Source organism: Thamnophis elegans, chromosome 1 (assembly GCF_009769535.1).
Source record: "Thamnophis elegans isolate rThaEle1 chromosome 1, rThaEle1.pri, whole genome shotgun sequence".
Classification (NCBI taxonomy): Eukaryota; Metazoa; Chordata; class Lepidosauria; order Squamata; family Colubridae; genus Thamnophis; species Thamnophis elegans.
Window position 1 is genome coordinate 130,294,807 of NC_045541.1, and position 15,942 is coordinate 130,310,748.

Here is a 15,942-nt window from a genome sequence, read left to right on the forward strand (position 1 = left end):
TTAGACAAAAGCTATCTAGATTGGTTGGATCAAGTGATGGCCTTTTCAGGAGAAGACACATCACTGCCTCCTTACGAGCCAAAGGAATCATTCCTTCCTTCAAAGAGTTATTAGTTAAGACCCAGACCCAATCACCTGTCCCCTCCCAGGCTATCTTAACCAACCAGAAGGGACATTGATCTAATACAGAGGTGGCCGAACTAGCAGCCACAAGAGCCCTGTCCACTTCCTCAAGTTCAGCAGGACCAAACTCACCTCAAATACTCTTGCAAGACTTCATTCTTGTAGCCTGTACTTGCACTGCCTTAAAGTTCAACATAGAATGAATGCAAGCAACTTTATCCGCTAAGTACACAGCATATCCTCACAGCAACCCTGCAAGTAAGTTCCAGTATTGTTCTCTTCAGGGAAGGACCTTGTCATCCAAAATAGAGCCCCTGGCAACTATCTGCAGATGCAATAGGAACAAAGAAAGAATCATGTTTCATACCTTTATCACATGAGATAGGTTCTAATAATGGCTATACCTTATGTTTGATCATCTTCAGTTCCCATCATTTTCCAGCAGTACTCTAGGTATTTTTTATCCCACTTTAACTTCCTCACCTTCTCCATATACTATGAGGAATGGTGGAACTGTGGGAACAGAGTAGTGGTGGGTTGTCAATTTTTTTTATACTGGTTTGAGTGCGCTCCTGTGCATGCTCGTGATGCTTCTGCACATGCGGAGAAGCGTCTGGGCGGGTTTGCAGAGCCTCCCACTGCCACTACTATGGGTTCGCCCAATCCGGGTCGAACTGGGAGCAATCCACCTCTGGAACAGAGGCTGCACAGGCTCAGTCCAAGACAAGACAATGGCCACTCTCCTATTCTACTTGGGAGCAAAAGAGAAAAATTACATGTTTTCTTCTCTGATTAGTCTATCTAACTTCACTTAAGGAATTTACTTTCAGTACTATTCACTTTGCTTAAGACTAAGGTTAAAAACTTTAGCTAATTGGATGAATATGGTTAGCTTTAATCTTGTTTTATTTCACCTAATGTCTTATGATTGAAGAAAAGACATTCTAGGAAAAACATATTATTCCACCCATTTTAGATTTTTTATCTAATTAGTATAAGGTTTATGTTATGCTTGCTACAAGACCAAAAATCTACTTTATTTTTATTACACTACACTAATCCTAAAACTTAAATTGAAAATTGAGTTTAAATCTCATCTGATATTGTGAACCTACTAATATTTGCTCTTTTATTTCTTTGCAGGTTGAAAGTAGACGTTATTTAGGTAAGTTAATTTATTTTCCATGGGTTAAGCCTTGTAGATGATGTTGGAGCTATTTTCTGTTAAAGATTATAATACTCAACTCTTCCTTTTTTTTAGAAAGAGAGAAGAAGCTTGCCAATAATATTGCTGAACTAATTGAAGAACGATGTAAATTAATTGATAAACTAAGTCTCCACAAAAAAGAGGTAATTTCAGTTACTTCACCGTTTAAATGTGAGCAAATAAGTATGGAAGGATAGGCAATCTATGGGCTTCACTATCAGAAGTTGTTAGCAAAATGGGCAAATATGATGATGCCTTTTTTCCTAAAATAAGGATTGAGATGAAAACAACAGAATGATTTTGGCCTAAACCACTTAGTGGTCGAGAGATTTAAGGATCAGAATTAGAATAGCTTGCTTTTTCCCATTCTTTTACATTTCCTCAAGCCCAGGGAAGAGTTTAAAAAGAGCGCTAAAGAATCTCACTCTTTTTGGTAACATCACTATAAGGTCTACTGCTCTAGTCAGAGCAGTAATTATTTACATACAACTTAGTAGAGAAGTTGCTATCTCTGTGAATGGGATAACAAGTTATCCGTATATTCCCATACACTTTTTTTCCCCCAGTGAGGCTTATTTCAATGAGGCTTCTTCCTTGTTAGTATGTTTAAGCTCCAATGTGTATTTATTGGGAGTTAAGATTTCTTAAACACAGGAAGTCATACCTTAAGAAAATTTGAAATACTGAATGATTCCTAGCAAAAGTCTTAACTTCCTCTAAATAAACATTGTGCAGTAATTTCAATTAAGGTGTGATAGATTTGAACATCCCTTTTAACAAAGAACAAGAATTTCAATTTTATCAATTCGTGGTTGTCATACTTATCCCAATTATTGTGTTTTTAGATTAAATTTCTGGGAAAACAGTATGATTTGACTCTTTACTTTAGGTCAGTTCTATGGTTTCATTGTATTAGCAAACTATTTCTAAGCTATGACAAAGGTGCTGAATATCTATAGAGATTAACTTTTGACTTAAGAAAATGAGGTATTTTCTTTCTTTTCCTTTTCCTAGTAATTAATGCTTCCCCACTTTTTCTCTTTTACATAACTTCATTAGCCAGGATAGCAGTAAGAATGCTCTTTGTTATATGTATTCTTCATTAACAAAAATGATGAAATGGAGAACAATATGCTTGTATCCAAATATAAAATGTGTAAGAATGTTTAATTCTCTCACAGCACATGAGTGATTACTCTGCCAAAAGGAATGAATTAATTAACATTAATCAGGTTTTGCTGGCCTCTAGAACCAAGATCTTAATGAATAGAAAATGCTAAGTCTCTTTTATAATTTCATCCTGCATTTGACAGGGTAAAGAATATAAGGAATTTAAGAGGGGCATTCACTCAGACTTTATCATTATAAATTTTAATTGTATCTTGTCTATAATAGTATCCATTTTAATCACTGAAATCTGATGCATTCTTGACTCATTAAATCAAATACTTTTCATGTACATTTTACATCAGAAGGGCACTTAAAACCAAATTTGCCTTCAGGGATGATGTGGGAGGAGCGGTTTTCCTGAAGAAACTAAAAATAGTTAAATATTTTATTTGAAATGTGGTTTTCATACTACAATATTTCCCTAACATGCTATTCTTGAAAGAAAACCATGGCTTATAATTTTAATAACATTATTCAATATGTACAATGTCTTTTTAGTGGCTTGAAAATGATTAAACTTGAAATGATAAACAGTTTAGACCAGTTTTTCTGAGAATTTATTAGAAACTGATAGTTTTTGTGCTAAATAATTTTTCATTTGTGCAATCTCAGATTGCTTTTGGATCAGTCTGTGTCATTAAAAAGAATTAAATTATTTTGAACCATTGGAATAAAATGGGAAGTGCTGCTGTTATTTCCTTCTTTGTTTCAAATTTAACACGATACTCTTGTTTTAGTATGCAGAGTTAGAAAATACTCTGAAAGATGGCAGCTTTCTACAGGAGTCAACCATTGCATCAAATATTAAGGTAAAGTTGGAAGAGAGAGAACTATTAGTTGGGTATTCTGGTTTCTGGTTCAAATGTAACTATGCAGGTTTATTCAATAGTCCCTTAATATTTATTTGTGCTTACAACTAAGAAGTTGTGGGTGGAATTCCAATCCCACATAATACAATTAATGATACTATGCTCATTAGCTCTTGCTTGAGCATCATAATCAAGTTAAGTTTTTCTCGTTTAAAGATAAAATCTAGAATGTTGAAAATTATAGCATTTCTAGCAAATAAGATTGAGGAAAAAAATTGAGCCATTTCAAAATAAATAAAGGAGCTTAAGCCATATGTAAGGTGTTCAGGAAATGGATTATTAATATTCTCTAATATTAAGGTCTAATTTACTATAGGTTTCTGAAATAGAATTACACTATAAATTAAGCAAGCTTGTACATAACTCAGGAGTCAATTTAGATAATTTGACTAGATACTCTTGAATTAACCTTTGTCACTTTTATGACCTATGTATACAGTTTGATAAATTTGCATTAGGTTATATTTTATTTATGGAGCTGCTCCAAATTTGTGATGATTAATTATAGCTAAAAGTTTTTAATAGCTATTGTGTTCTAGATCACATATACTTCTGAATTTCATCATGTTTTAAAACTTGGTATTTTAGATAGAGTATGAAAAACTGAACAGTTCAAACTTGGCACTCAATAATGAAATAGAACATTTAGAAAAAGAATTGAAAGAAGAGAAATCTAAACAATCAGAACAGGATGATTTGGTAAGTCTTCTATACAAAGCAAACTGAGGCAAAAATATTATGATACAATTTGTCTATATCTTATAACTAATATTAAAAAAGTGGATATCTCATGGCACAGACATTTTGAGTTGGCAGTATTAATCACATTGAAGAAAGTTTTATGTAAAATAATGTTTAATGTTTTTGTAGATGGCTGAAATACACAAAAGAAAGACATCTTTAGAAAATGAAGCAAAATCTATCCAGTTTCAAGTAGCTGAGGTAAGGCAGTATTTAACTTGATGTTTGTATGGGCAAGTGGGCATGCTTCAAAACATTGCATTTGACAGTGCTCTTTCTCTTTCTCTAAAAAGTGATGTGGCTGATTGAGGAGCCAATAGCATCCTTAGAAATAAAGCTGACTCTGGATGTTGATATCTAGCAACTTGTTAATTTCCTATTTAACTTAAAACTAAACTAGCACACGCTAGTTTTCTTTTCTTTTTTTTTTCTTTTTTCGTTTCTGTTATAATTTTGCACCAGTGAGGTTAAAACCAATTTCGTTGTATTTAAGTACAATGACAATAAAGATTATACTTGTACTTATACTTAATGTAAAAGATCAGACAGGAAAGCTGAGCTTGACTGCCAATAAGATACATTGTATTCTACATATAAGTAAGATGCTTATTGATTTAAGGAAGGTGCTACAAAACAGTTAAATAAATGAATAAATTGATTCATGCAGCTTAATGTGATCTCCATATCATTTAGGCCAAAACCACACTAAAAGTATATGAAATTAACAGAGAGAGATTGAAGACATCATTGCAAGATGCAATAGAGGAAAATAGACATCTTCATGAAAGTGAAAAACAAGTATGTACTTTCCACTGACTCAATACATACTTAGATTTTTATTCTTTAACCTGTTAAATATTGTAAGAAAAAGAAGAAATTCGTCCAAAGGAAGTAGGTTTCATAGAGCTTCTGCTTTTATAAGTAATTAAAATTTGAGACTTTACTTTTTAGCAGATAAATTTATTCAATACTGATGAAAAAAGCCCATTGTAAAGCCATTTATAATCTATCTGGTGGATTACTGGGCCAGTTGAAAGTGGAAAGAAGATCATGTGTAGAAAACGGAGTGAGGGAGACAAGGGTAACATAATGTCTCTACGCTCCTAACTCAGCTTTTACTATTCAGTTTGTTTTTTGTTTGATTTGTATCATATTTCTTTGATATAATATAGTGATTTTTGCAAACTTCCCTCTCTAGTTATTACAAGAAGTTGAAGGTTGGAATGAACGATTTAATGAACTAAATGAGCAGATAAAAATGTATGAATCATCTCAAGCAAATCTAGAGGAAGCTCTTAAAGATAAAGAAAGTCAAGTCAAGGTACACATATTTCTGTTTTTTTTAGCATTGAGAGGTCTAGCAAAGAAAATTATAGAGATTGTTTTCAGAAAACATATTCACCAGATTTTAAGGTAAATGCAAGAGACTCTTTCAGAAATCAAATAAACCACTGCTAGTTAGAGATTTGTGATGCCTAATAAGGAGAAAATACTTTCATGCTTTGGCTTCTGTTTTAAAATCTTCATTGAATGGAAATTGAAATTTGTCTCCCATTGTGTAAATTCATTTTTGCTAAAGTTTACAGGGTCCTGACTTCCTACAGTAGTGCCTAAAACTTTTTTTCTCTCTTGGAAGAAGTTGTCAAATGAAGATTCACAATACCCATAAAAGTTTGGTTTGAGCATGAAACCTATTACCTTGATATTTGTTTAATATAGAGTCTAAGATTCATTAATTCCCTCTATTTATTCTAAAATACTACTTAGTCTCTGACAGACTGCCTCTTAAGGATGAAAGAATGGAGCTGTGCCACAGGAGAGCATGATTCTATGGGTGACAACCACAAGGATAATGATATAAAGAATGAAACAGAAAATGAGCAGCACTTGGGTAAAAATATTTTCTGATTTCAGATAGGAAACCACTGTCATTATAAATTTTGTCTTCAAAAAGAAATAAATTATAAAGCATGCTTGTAGAGAATAGCCTATTTCATTCAAGGCAAAATGTTTTTTTCTCCAAAAGCTTTATATTAGTATATTTTGGATTTCTCAGGGCTATACAATTTTAAGATCAGAATAGTTTTTCTCAACATCATCCTTTGAAGTAAGATTAAAAGCAACAGTAAAAATAAGTCTTTGGATGTCCTGTCTTCTCACACATATACCCCAACTCCTTGAGAACTGAGAAATTCTGTTGCTTCTCAGAAGCTTAATAAATAAATCCTTGCTAACTCCTGCATTCCTGTTTAAAGGCACATTAAAATGTTAAAGGAAAGGACAAAAAGAATATTTGTAATGCTAGTGTTATTTTCATAAATCCAAGATTATTTCTCTGAGTTTTACTTTTTCCTCTCAATTTCTTAACCAGATGTTCCAGAAAAAGAAACAGTAAAGAAGCTAATTTATGCTGCGAAGGTAATTTGATAATACTGTGAAGTTTTAATTATTTTAAAATCTGTAAAGATTAGCGTGTAAAAAAAGCTATTTGGACCATGAGAAAATATTTTATACACAGGATGTTAATGAAATAAACATTTAAGCAATTTTAAGAAGTTACTTAAACCTTATGGATTGATTCCAGAATTACAAAAGCTATTTGCTAAAAAAATTGACAATCAGTTAATCTCCATTTAGGAAAGGAGCTAAGAAGAAAATTTCCCTCATTCAAGGTCCTTGAAAAGATGTTCTTAAGATTTGGGAATTTCCATTACAACTAGGAAGGGCACTACAACTGTAGGCTACCTAATATAGTAGAAGTTCCCAACTCCTAAGACCAACTTTTCAAGAACCTTTGGGAGGAATTATAATTGTCAACATTTCCCTCCATTCTCCTTCAGCAAAAATATCACATGAATAGAGCTGTGGATTCAGGCCAATTTTTAAATAGTATATTTAGAAACAAAACTATATATTGATCACATTTCATTGAAGAATGTTCCCTGCACTTGTAAATGACAGTACAGACAGAAAATAATATGATGTTTGTTCTAGAGTTGCAAATGTATTCTTTTCTAGCAGTAATGATCTTACCTAGTTTATCTTTCTTCATTGTGTAGCTAAATGCTCATTTAAAATCTGCGGAAACAGAAAGGAATCAAATATATTCAAAGTTAGGTGATGAAAAGAAAGCAAAAGAGGAACTTGCAGGTACAGTAATCACATTTTTTATAGATTTTCAAATCAGCAAGAAAGCAAGCTGAATATGCTATTTTTAAAATGAAGGTTTTGGAAAGTGATACTTTAGAAAAAATAATTAAATTCTTAGTTGTTTCGTCCTTCCCTAAATCTGCTTATGCATGCACTGAGTACTGTATTTTTTGGACTATAAGATGCACTCTTTTCCCCCAAAAAAGAGGGTGAAAATCTGGGTGCATCTTATACACTGAATACAGCATTTTTGACCTCCCCAAACGCTGCCCTGCGCATCCCATTTTTTTCAAAAATGGACGTGCAAAGGGTTTGCGAGGGCTGTAGGCTCCTGGAGGCTGGAGAGGGCAAAAACGAGTGAAAAGGCTCCTGTTTTTCACAAAAATGGACGTGTTTTTGTCCTCCCAAGCCCCCAGGAGCACTCTGCAGGCCTTCCAAACTCTCTGCATATCCCGCTTTTCACAAAAAACGGGGCATACAGAGGGTTTGGGAGGCATGCAGAGTGTTTCTGGTGGCTGGGAAGGGCAAAAACTTTTTAAAAAAATTATACCTCTTCAAAATCTTGGTGTGTCTTATACTCCAATGCGTCTTATGGTCTGAAAAATACGGTAAATTGCAGATGAAAAGTAAATCCCTTTGTATGACTGGACATGCTGGATTTAGCTTTTTATAATAGCAGTTTTATTTAGATAATTAGGTATCTTTTAAATGAGAGTTATTCTCTGAGGTAAGATATTTTAAACAATTTCTCAGTTCTCATAAGGTGAAAGAATCTAAATTTTAATGAATTTTTAAAACACTATCCCACACAGATTATTTTAAAAAGTGTTGTCATCTGCTCTAACTTTAGTGAAAATTTTTCCAGGTTGTTATCTAGTTTTTCTTTCCTTTTTCCTTTTTTTGGGGGGATCACCCCCAAAATCTTAATGGTAACTTCAAAATTGATAAAAATGGAATCATGAATATCATTATATTTTGTTATGGGAGTGAATGTGTAAACACTGAAGCTAATAAAAGACAGCCTAAAACATTAAAGCAGAAAAAATAGTTTTTTTCCTGTTTGTTCTCTTAAAATCAATAAACAGTTGAATCTTCTTACAAATAGAATATCAACCAGAGTAGAGGAAAAAAAATTTTTTAATGGCTTTTGCCTTTACAGACTGCTGAACGGGGACTAGCAGTGAATGCTTTAGAGCTATGGCCTACAGTATGACCTGAACTTCCATCTAAATAATCTTAATAGATAAAGCACTTCTCACTAACAACACTCTAAAGAGCATTCTGTGCTGTGTTTTTATTGAACATACTGAACCCCCATTATACAATACAATAGCAGAGTTGGAAGGGACCTTGGAGGTCTTCTAGTCCAATCCTCTGCCTAGGCAGGAAACTCTATACCGTTTCAAACAAATGGTTATCCGACATCTTCTTAAAGACTTCCAGTGTTGGGGCATTCACAAGTTCTGGAGGCAAGTTGTTCCATTGATTAATTGTTCTAACTGTCAGGAAATTTATCCTCAGTTCTAAGTTGCTTCTCTCTTTGATTAGTTTCCACCCATTGCTTCTTGTTCTACCCTCAGGTACCTTGGAGAATAGTTTGACTCCCTCTTCTTTGTGGCAACCCCTGAGATATTGGAACACTGCTATCATGTCTCCCCTAGTCCTTCTTTTCATTAAACTAGACATACCCAGTTCCTGCAACCATTCTTCATATGTTTTAGTCTCCAGTCCCCTAATCATCTTTATTGCTCTTCTCTGCACTCTTTCTAGAGTCTCCACATCTTTTCTACATCGTGGCGACCAAAACTGAATGCCGTATTCCAAGTGTGGCCTTACCAAGGCATTATAAAGTGGTACTAACATTTCATGTGATCGTGATTCTATCCCTCTGTTTATGCAGCCTAGAACTGTGTTGGCTTTTTTGGCAGCTGCTGCACACTGCTGGCTCATGTTTAAATGGTTGTCCACTAGGACTCCAAAATCCCTGTCACAGTTACTACTCTTGAGCAAGGTACCACTTATACTGTACCTGTGCATTTCGTTTTTCTTGCCTAAATGTAGAACCTTACTCTTTTCACCATTGAATTTCATTTTATTAGATAGTGCCCAATGTTCAGGTTTGTCAACATCCTTCTGTATCTTAAGCCTATCTTCTGGAGTGTTGGCTATTCCTGCCAGCTTGGTGTCATCTGAAAATTTGATAAGTTCCCCATTTATTCCCTCATCCAAATCATTGATGAAGATGTTGAAGAGTACTGGGCCTAAAACAGAGCCTTGGGGTACTCCACTGCATACTTCCCTCCATGTAGATTCATTTCCATTGAGGACTACATGTTGGGTGCGGTTGGTTAGCCAGTTACGAATCGATTTGGTGGTGATGCTGTCTAACCCACATTCTTCTACTTTATCTAGTAATCTGTCTTTGTTGGAAAAAGAATATGAAGGCTTAGATGTAATAATTGGTGGTACACCTTTAATAGCAATAGCTCTTCCATCAGATATTTTCTATGACTGATCAATTCTGCATATCAGCTTGCAGGTATTTTGGCCCATTTCAACTATTTGAACATTAATATGTCACTGATTAACAGCTCTGTTTCCTGTTTTAAACTGATGTGTCTCCCCATGTAAACCAACAGTAAAACTCAATCCTCAGATACGTGTGGATCCAATTTTTTTTTTTTGCAGTTTTGTAGTAGTACAAGTCATTTTCATCTATTAATACTAATATTGTTATTATATTAAGACTAATATTCAGGAGCGTTTCTTTAAAAAGCTATAGCAGTATGCACCATATTGTGGAATAACAATAAAGCAGAATAAAATATTCCTGATCAAACTAAACCACTTGTTTTCAGAACAAGCACATTAAATTTCTGAGTTGCCGTTTATGGTTCCAATATTTACTTATTTGTATTTATTTCTTTATGACAGAACGGATTGAAAGACTACAAAAAGAACATGGCGTTTTGCAGTCAGAAAATATAGAGGTTCAAAATGAAATTCAAAAGCTTCAGCAAAAGCTTCAAGTCATGACAGAACTGTACCAAGAAAATGAAATGAATCTTCACAGGTATTATGGGAGTGGATTTATTTGTTAATAAATCACTCATTAATTTGTTACAGAATGTTATTTCTCTGCAATTGAATGTTTTTAATTTTTAACCAAATACTTATTTTGAGACCAGTATGATCAATCAATGTCATACAAAGAATTGAATTTTGCTTTTGAATTCTTTTAAAAGGCCTACTGAATGTTATTTCACTGTGTAGCCTGAATATATATAAAGAGTTTAGATACAGAAATTGGATACTTTTTATGTCTGATTCTGCCAACCTCTTAAAGAACATAGAGACACCAAATAGTGAAGGTTTCAGAGTCACTCCCTATCATCATTTTGTTTATACAGATAAACACACCACATGCAACAAGATTCTGCATTAAAACTTTTCAGAGTAAAATCATGCCTCATTCAAAGACTCTGTCCAAGTTCTTTTACTGCTCAATTCTATATTTTTATTTGGAAATTCCACATTTCTATAGAGTAAATTCTATAATAAGTGCAAGTTATTTGCAGTTTTTATAATAGTCATCTAGAATTAGAATTGCACAACACAACAGAATTACCTTGCAGGTTTTTGAAAATATTTTTTGTGAAAGTGGTTTTCATATGAAAGGTAAAAAAAAATAGTTAAGACTAATGTAATATTTACTTTTTAAAAGGAAATTAACTGTAGAAGAAAAAGAACGTTTACAGAAAGAAGAAAAACTTTCCAAAGTCGATGAGAAAATTAATCATGCTGCTGAAGAACTGAGTACTTATCGGTAATTTCACTAAGTATTATATTAAACAATTCCAAATTTTTGAAAAATAAAAAGAGATTAATTGGAAGAGTACCAATCTAGCATTGTACTTGAGATATTTCTAGTAGTGTTTTATGTCAGAGGAAAGAAGCATTGGCCCACAGATCTATGAAACAACATTAAACACCTATGTTTGCTTTCAAAGATAACCTTGCAAATGGAAAGGGAGGCTTACTCATGCAAGGAGAATTCCCATCTGCATGTTGTGTATGTTGTCTGCAGGTTATGCATATTATAGTTATTTATGGTACATTCCCCAGTAGTCTGGAGGACTATATAATCCTAAAGCACAGCTGGGAAAGATGCAAGAGACTGCAATCAGAAGAGAGCCAGAAAAACCCTGTTGTGTAATAGGAGTTCAACCTTTGTTCGATTTAATTCAGAACCTCTCTAGAAGAGGACAAAGGATTTAGATAGCTGATGATTACTAAGAATCACTTAGACAAATTATTTATTATCCCTTTTTAAAATCACAAATACTAGCATGCTTATTTATTTTCAGCAGATGAGATAATTCTGCTAAAATTCATTTTTTCCACTTGATCATAAATAGGAGCGCGTCACTCAAAGTAACTTCAGTTAAAAATAATTCCATTCACAGCGTGTCCTGTCACTTTTAGGCACAACTGAGTTTTACAAGCAAAGAAATTGTAACAGGGAGGTTCTGATGCGTTTGTTAGATGGCGAATCTGATTGATTTCCTTTTTCAATTGTCTTGCCAACTTCATCTGGTTTTTTAAAAATAAAATTAATTTACTTAGGTCTAAATTATTTAGTAAAGTTTTGCAATACTAATAACAGTTTCTCCTTGTAATAATATTTTATAGGCATCGGGTAAAAGATCTTGAAGAAGAACTAGAAAGAACTGTTTGTTCTTATGAGAAACAAGTATGTATTTTCTTAATTTTTAGAAAATTAGAAAATTTTTCTTTTTACCTCATATAACATAGCTTCAGTTCATTGGCCTCTTTGAGGGGAAAAAAGTAGTTTGAAATTACTTTTCAGTGCTGTTCTGAATTATTTCAATTGGAATTTTCTTTTATTCATATCCTTCCTTTTATTCAGGAGCTTATATCCATTTAATCATATTTAAAACTTCACTATATATCTTTTTGTTTAACTAAAGCTATTATGTAACTACAACAGAGAAACTAAAGCTGAATCTCAAATGTACATGAAAGCAAATTGATATGACTTTTATTGAATCCTTTCAGTAAAATTTGTTGCCTAGTAAATATACATAGAAATGTGACTTTAATTGTTTTTGGTTTAGCAGCAGAGCTTTGTTGAAGCAATATCTTATTGTATCTTTACCGCTTATATTCTATACAATGAAGTACATAAAAATATTGTGTTCCATATTTTATTTCTGTTAAAAAGAGCATATAAAATGTCGCTCAGTTTGATTTTACTTCTAAATTAATGTATAGTTTTGTTTTAACAGATTAACTCACATGAGAAAAAAGCTCATGATAATTGGGTAAGTTAAAGCACTGTTTTACTGTCCATTTGAAAAAAAATACAGCATTAGTATAGGGTGTTTTCGTCTGTTAGATCTTTTTCTCAAAGACATATGATTGCTCTTTGGGGTTATAGATGTTTCAAAATGGCCCTGTTTCTTTACATTTTATGTTAAAACTTATTTTATTTATCAGATTTATAAACTGCCAATTTACCTCACCAAGGTAGATGTTTTTTTTAAAAAAAATATTACTGTTTGGCTGTAATTAACAATGAAGATGCAACAAACTATTTGATTCACACCTAATGCTAAAAGTATTTAGGCATTTAGAATGCATTGGTACCTATAAAGCTTTAGAATGTGGACTTTTCTGGATTTTCTGGCTTATAATTTCAAAAATTATAGGACATTTATTTATTCTGATATTTGCTATATATTTGAAGTTGACAGCCCGGGCAGCTGAAAGACAACTGAATGACTTGAGAAAAGAAAATTTACATAGAAGACAAGAGTAAGTATAAAGGGGTTCATGTTTAGAGGTTTTGGCATTAGTTCTAAACATAAGTTATTATTGGATTACTGTTTACTTCCTAGCGTTATCCTTTTTATAACAGTAATTTTATTAAACATTACAATTAAAGGATAACAATTGAAACAAATATAAAAGGAAAGAATAGAAAGTGCAGAAAGAAAAAAATAGAAAAATAGAAAAGAAAGAAAAAATAACAGTACAGTAAAGAAAAAAATAATATTTAAAGAAATGACTTCTTTCTTCATCACAAGTATAAATGATTTTCATAATTTATCAACTCTTAAAACATCAAATGATCTTTTCCTTCATATCTCAACTCTTATATATAAATAAATCCTGAAAGTCTTTTGTTCAGTCCTGATCAACAAAAGGAAGACCTCCTAAAGAATCACTATATGGTTAGATCCATATATGAATGTGTTTTTGAGCAAAGGGGTGATTCTGTGATAGTCCATCACATTCTAAAGAAATCATGTCTGGATCTAATAGTTCTAGATAATCTTCACCCAGTCTTCAACCTTCAATTTTTAGAGAGATACTGTAGTGAGGTGATGCATCTTTCCTGGCCCTGGATGATCTCTTAGTGGCTTGATTTTATCAATCATGGTATCTTCCTAGACAGTTTCAGATTTGATAAAAAGGCCATGATGTTACACTTGACATTGGTAGGGGAGAACTATAGGCCTAGTCCCTGCTTTGTAGTGGTACTCAGAGTTTTTCCTCTCTCTACCACTATTTGACACTTACATAAAGCCACTGAATGAGGTCATCAATTGGAACAGAGTTAAGTATCATCAATATGCTGATAATGTAAAGCTTTGTATCTGTACTTGAATCTAACCAAGTTAAATTGTCAAGGTTTGTTCCTCATGCCTGGAGGATGAAGTGGTGTGAATGGGAAACCAAACAACTCAGAATGATTGTGACATTTAGGGCTCTCTCCCTTTCTGAAAACTGACCATCTTTAGTTCTGTATGGAGTTGCACTCCTCGAGAAAGAACTGTTGTGCATTTTGGAGGTTGCCTTGAATTAATAGGAGTAGATGCAGTGGGCCTTTGCAAAAATTCATATTGTATGTTAGTTGTACTTGATTCTTGATCAGGACGTCCTGCTCACAGTCCACTAATGCTTGGATCACATCACACTTCGATTATTGCAATTTGGTCTACATCAGGCTGCTCTTGTGGACCATCCAGAAAGTAGAATTAATCAGTAATGTAATCTTGTGTAACCAGGACTATGATCACATAACAACACTACTACATGAGCTAAATTGGTTTCCTGTAGGCTTCTGGGTACATTTCATGGGCATCCTTAAGATCACTTCATAGAACAGTGTTATTTATGGCACTTGCTCTGTCATGATTTCCTACCTTTCAGAACAGCATTTTCTATGATATTTGGATGGCTCTGGTCTTCTTTAAGTCTTTAAAAATGTATTTTCCCTTTTCTTCCCCCGTCCTCCAAAAAATATTGGGTTAGTACAATGAATGAGCCTGCTGGAAAACGGATTTGAGATTTTGAATATGTTGAGTGCTTCTGTTTGTGCTGTTTTATAGTATGTTCTATGTTTATTTTGTTTAGTTTTTAGTCCTAAATTAACCACTCAAAATCATTTTGCAAGTTGGGAAGCCATCCAAATCTTATGTATGTATAAATCGTTGAATCAGCCAATGACTGTGATCTTTCTGATGAACTGAGTTTTCCTTTGGAGTAGAAAAACTAAATGGTCGAAGCAATCATATGGAAGATGATAGATTTTTGTTCTTTTCTTTAGTTTGACAGAAATAGAATTTAAACACCACCTTCTGACAAAAGATCCTTATGCTTATGATGATACAGCCACAGCATTTAGCAGAGGTATGACATTTTATTTAATTTCCAGTGTACTTTATAAAGAACTAAATTTCTTAATTTTTGAATAAATGTACCAAACTACAAATTCAAGTGTAATTAGCATTTGAATTTCATTGAATTACAATACCTAATCCCCCCCCCCCCCCCGGGTGATTCTTCAATAAAACCTGCATAATTCTTTAAATGATTAGCAAAAACTGAGCTGTGTAATTGAAGGGCAAATGAGAAAAGTCAATCAGTTGACTTTATTATGTTCCAATTTAAACTTCAAATCTGAACTGATAAATAATTGTTGTTCTTTACATCCATTAACATTAACTTTGTGAATTTTAGTATTTTGTTTTAACTGTTCCAGAGCAGTCCCCATATGGACCCTCACCAATGGGCAGACCTTCGTCTGAAACAAGAGCTTTTCTTTCCCCCCCAACCTTATTGGAGGGTCCCTTAAGACTTTCACCTGTGCTTCCAGGTGGAGGAGGAAGAGGTACACTTCTTAAATTTGAAAACTTAATGATTCTGGATTCTCTCTCCTCTTAGTCTATCCCTCCTTTCTTGGTAATAGTTCTGTAAAATCAACTTTAAAAAATCCTTTTCAACTAAATTTGTATTATCTATATAAATGGTCTCTAGCATGGAGCTGAGAACAGTAATTCCATATATCCAACTTTATGTATTACATATTTTTATGGAAAACCTGCAGACAGAAGGCTCCTGTTCATTAAAGCACTTTTTTTACACTCTGAAACTTTTTGTAGATCTTTGATCTACCATTACCTATGAAACCATTTGCATAAAGATTAGTTTTGAAATTAATTTACTTTTAAAAAGTCCTAAACCAATACTGCTTATTTATTAGATTAATAAAAACTGGACCAAATGGTAGTTTTTAAAACTAAAATAAGTGAGGTGAAAGGAAAAGCAGGTCATATTATCCTTATGTTACAATAAAAATACCGTGTGGGTTTT

The 15,942-nt window shown here is 33.2% G+C and overlaps 1 protein-coding gene across 4 annotated transcripts in view; it reads left to right on the forward strand.

The window, feature by feature from the left end:
• The window catches only part of MIA2 (MIA SH3 domain ER export factor 2), a 50,727-nt gene that overhangs the window by 26,735 nt on the left and 8,050 nt on the right, over window positions 1-15,942 (forward strand). For all 4 annotated transcript variants that reach the window (XM_032231175.1, XM_032231183.1, XM_032231191.1 and 1 more), the window contains 17 exons: window positions 1,267-1,288; window positions 1,385-1,473; window positions 3,238-3,309; window positions 3,958-4,068; window positions 4,240-4,311; window positions 4,804-4,908; window positions 5,309-5,431; window positions 5,878-6,001; window positions 6,482-6,528; window positions 7,170-7,260; window positions 10,195-10,333; window positions 10,985-11,086; window positions 11,953-12,013; window positions 12,570-12,605; window positions 13,031-13,098; window positions 14,897-14,979; window positions 15,332-15,460. In XM_032231175.1, the coding sequence (XP_032087066.1) occupies window positions 1,267-1,288; window positions 1,385-1,473; window positions 3,238-3,309; window positions 3,958-4,068; window positions 4,240-4,311; window positions 4,804-4,908; window positions 5,309-5,431; window positions 5,878-6,001; window positions 6,482-6,528; window positions 7,170-7,260; window positions 10,195-10,333; window positions 10,985-11,086; window positions 11,953-12,013; window positions 12,570-12,605; window positions 13,031-13,098; window positions 14,897-14,979; window positions 15,332-15,460 (1,474 nt within the window). The remainder of the gene's footprint in view (window positions 1-1,266; window positions 1,289-1,384; window positions 1,474-3,237; window positions 3,310-3,957; window positions 4,069-4,239; window positions 4,312-4,803; window positions 4,909-5,308; window positions 5,432-5,877; window positions 6,002-6,481; window positions 6,529-7,169; window positions 7,261-10,194; window positions 10,334-10,984; window positions 11,087-11,952; window positions 12,014-12,569; window positions 12,606-13,030; window positions 13,099-14,896; window positions 14,980-15,331; window positions 15,461-15,942) is intronic.